The 1,210-nt window shown below is 44.1% G+C and overlaps 1 protein-coding gene across 1 annotated transcript in view; it reads right to left on the bottom strand.

Moving 5' to 3' along the window:
- LOC101853219 overlaps positions 1-1,210 on the bottom strand; it is a 15,507-nt gene that overhangs the window by 2,416 nt on the left and 11,881 nt on the right. The window contains exon 2 of the mRNA XM_005091146.3: positions 633-920. Within this exon, the coding sequence (XP_005091203.1) occupies positions 633-880 (248 nt within the window). The 5' untranslated portion in view covers positions 881-920. The remainder of the gene's footprint in view (positions 1-632; positions 921-1,210) is intronic.

Raw genomic sequence — 1,210 nt, forward strand, 5'->3', positions numbered from 1 at the left:
GGGGGGACATGATTCAGATGGCTTTAAGGTATGCTCGGTTTCCATCCAAAGGTAAGACAGTAAAGCTGTAACCGGACTCATTACGTGGAAGAGGATCCCGTACATGAATTATTGAACAACTTGGATGCTTAAAGAGGACTTGGAAATGCAAGCTGAACGAGAGAAGAGCAAAACAAGAAATATATTTCAACATTACGTGCCTAGTCGTTGCTCGGAGCTGACCTGAATTCGATTCACTTGCCCGGAAAATTTTATTGAATATCTTGGTCTTTTGACTGAGACATTGTACATGTAGTCCTTTCAGCCCGAGTTGGCCCCGATATGCTTAGTAGAAGCCCGCTTCTTTAATGATCTAAATTGTCGACGGTTGAGCAAGACACCCAACTAGTAAATTGGGAAATATTGATTCTTTCTCGTACTAGAGGTAAAAAGGGTCTGTAGACCTTTTTGGAATCAAATTGAGGACAAAATCTAGAGCGAGACTGGTATTTGCCCTACATTTGGGAGGACGTTTTAATGATGAGCACGAGCTCAGCGAAAATTCTTTCTTTAATTAAGAGCAAAGAGCGACGGTTATAACAGTGTCTGATCTAACATAATTCAAGCATATTATAATGCTTCAATAACTCTACCTCTTCATGAAAAACGACGAAACGCTGATGTTGGCGACGGCAAACCAGGCGGGCACCATTCCGAAGGCAAGCGTTGTGGCAGTGGCAGAGGCCTCGTATACTCGTAAGAACTCTATGAACAGCAACGCCTGTGCCCGTGCGAACATCACAAGAGCCACCTGGTTGAGGAACGCACCGAACATCACAAACCAGGCCCACCCACTGTCCACGGGGACAGGAGGTTTGGGTCTGGTGGCGGGTGTCCCCATTCTGGAGAGTTCCGGACAGCAAAGTGAGGGTCAGGCCTGCCTGTGGAAGAATAGTTCAAAAGTCATTGATTAGACTGTACAAATAAACGTCTGGTGAAATATGGAGGACATACTGGTGAAGTGTCTGTGCGAGTAATGATTGGCCTAAAAGGTGGCGAATATTTACCTGTTTTAGTGCTGTGTCAAAGAAGAAGAAGAATAAGAAGGAGAAGGAGAAGGAGAAGAAGGAAGAAGAAGAAGAAGGAAGAAGAAGAAGAAGGAAGAAGAAGAAGGAAGGAGAAGAAGAAGAAGAAGAAGAAGAAGAAGAAGAAGAAGAAGAAGAAGAAGAAG

This window comes from Aplysia californica, unplaced genomic scaffold (assembly GCF_000002075.1).
Source record: "Aplysia californica isolate F4 #8 unplaced genomic scaffold, AplCal3.0 scaffold00026, whole genome shotgun sequence".
Classification (NCBI taxonomy): Eukaryota; Metazoa; Mollusca; class Gastropoda; order Aplysiida; family Aplysiidae; genus Aplysia; species Aplysia californica.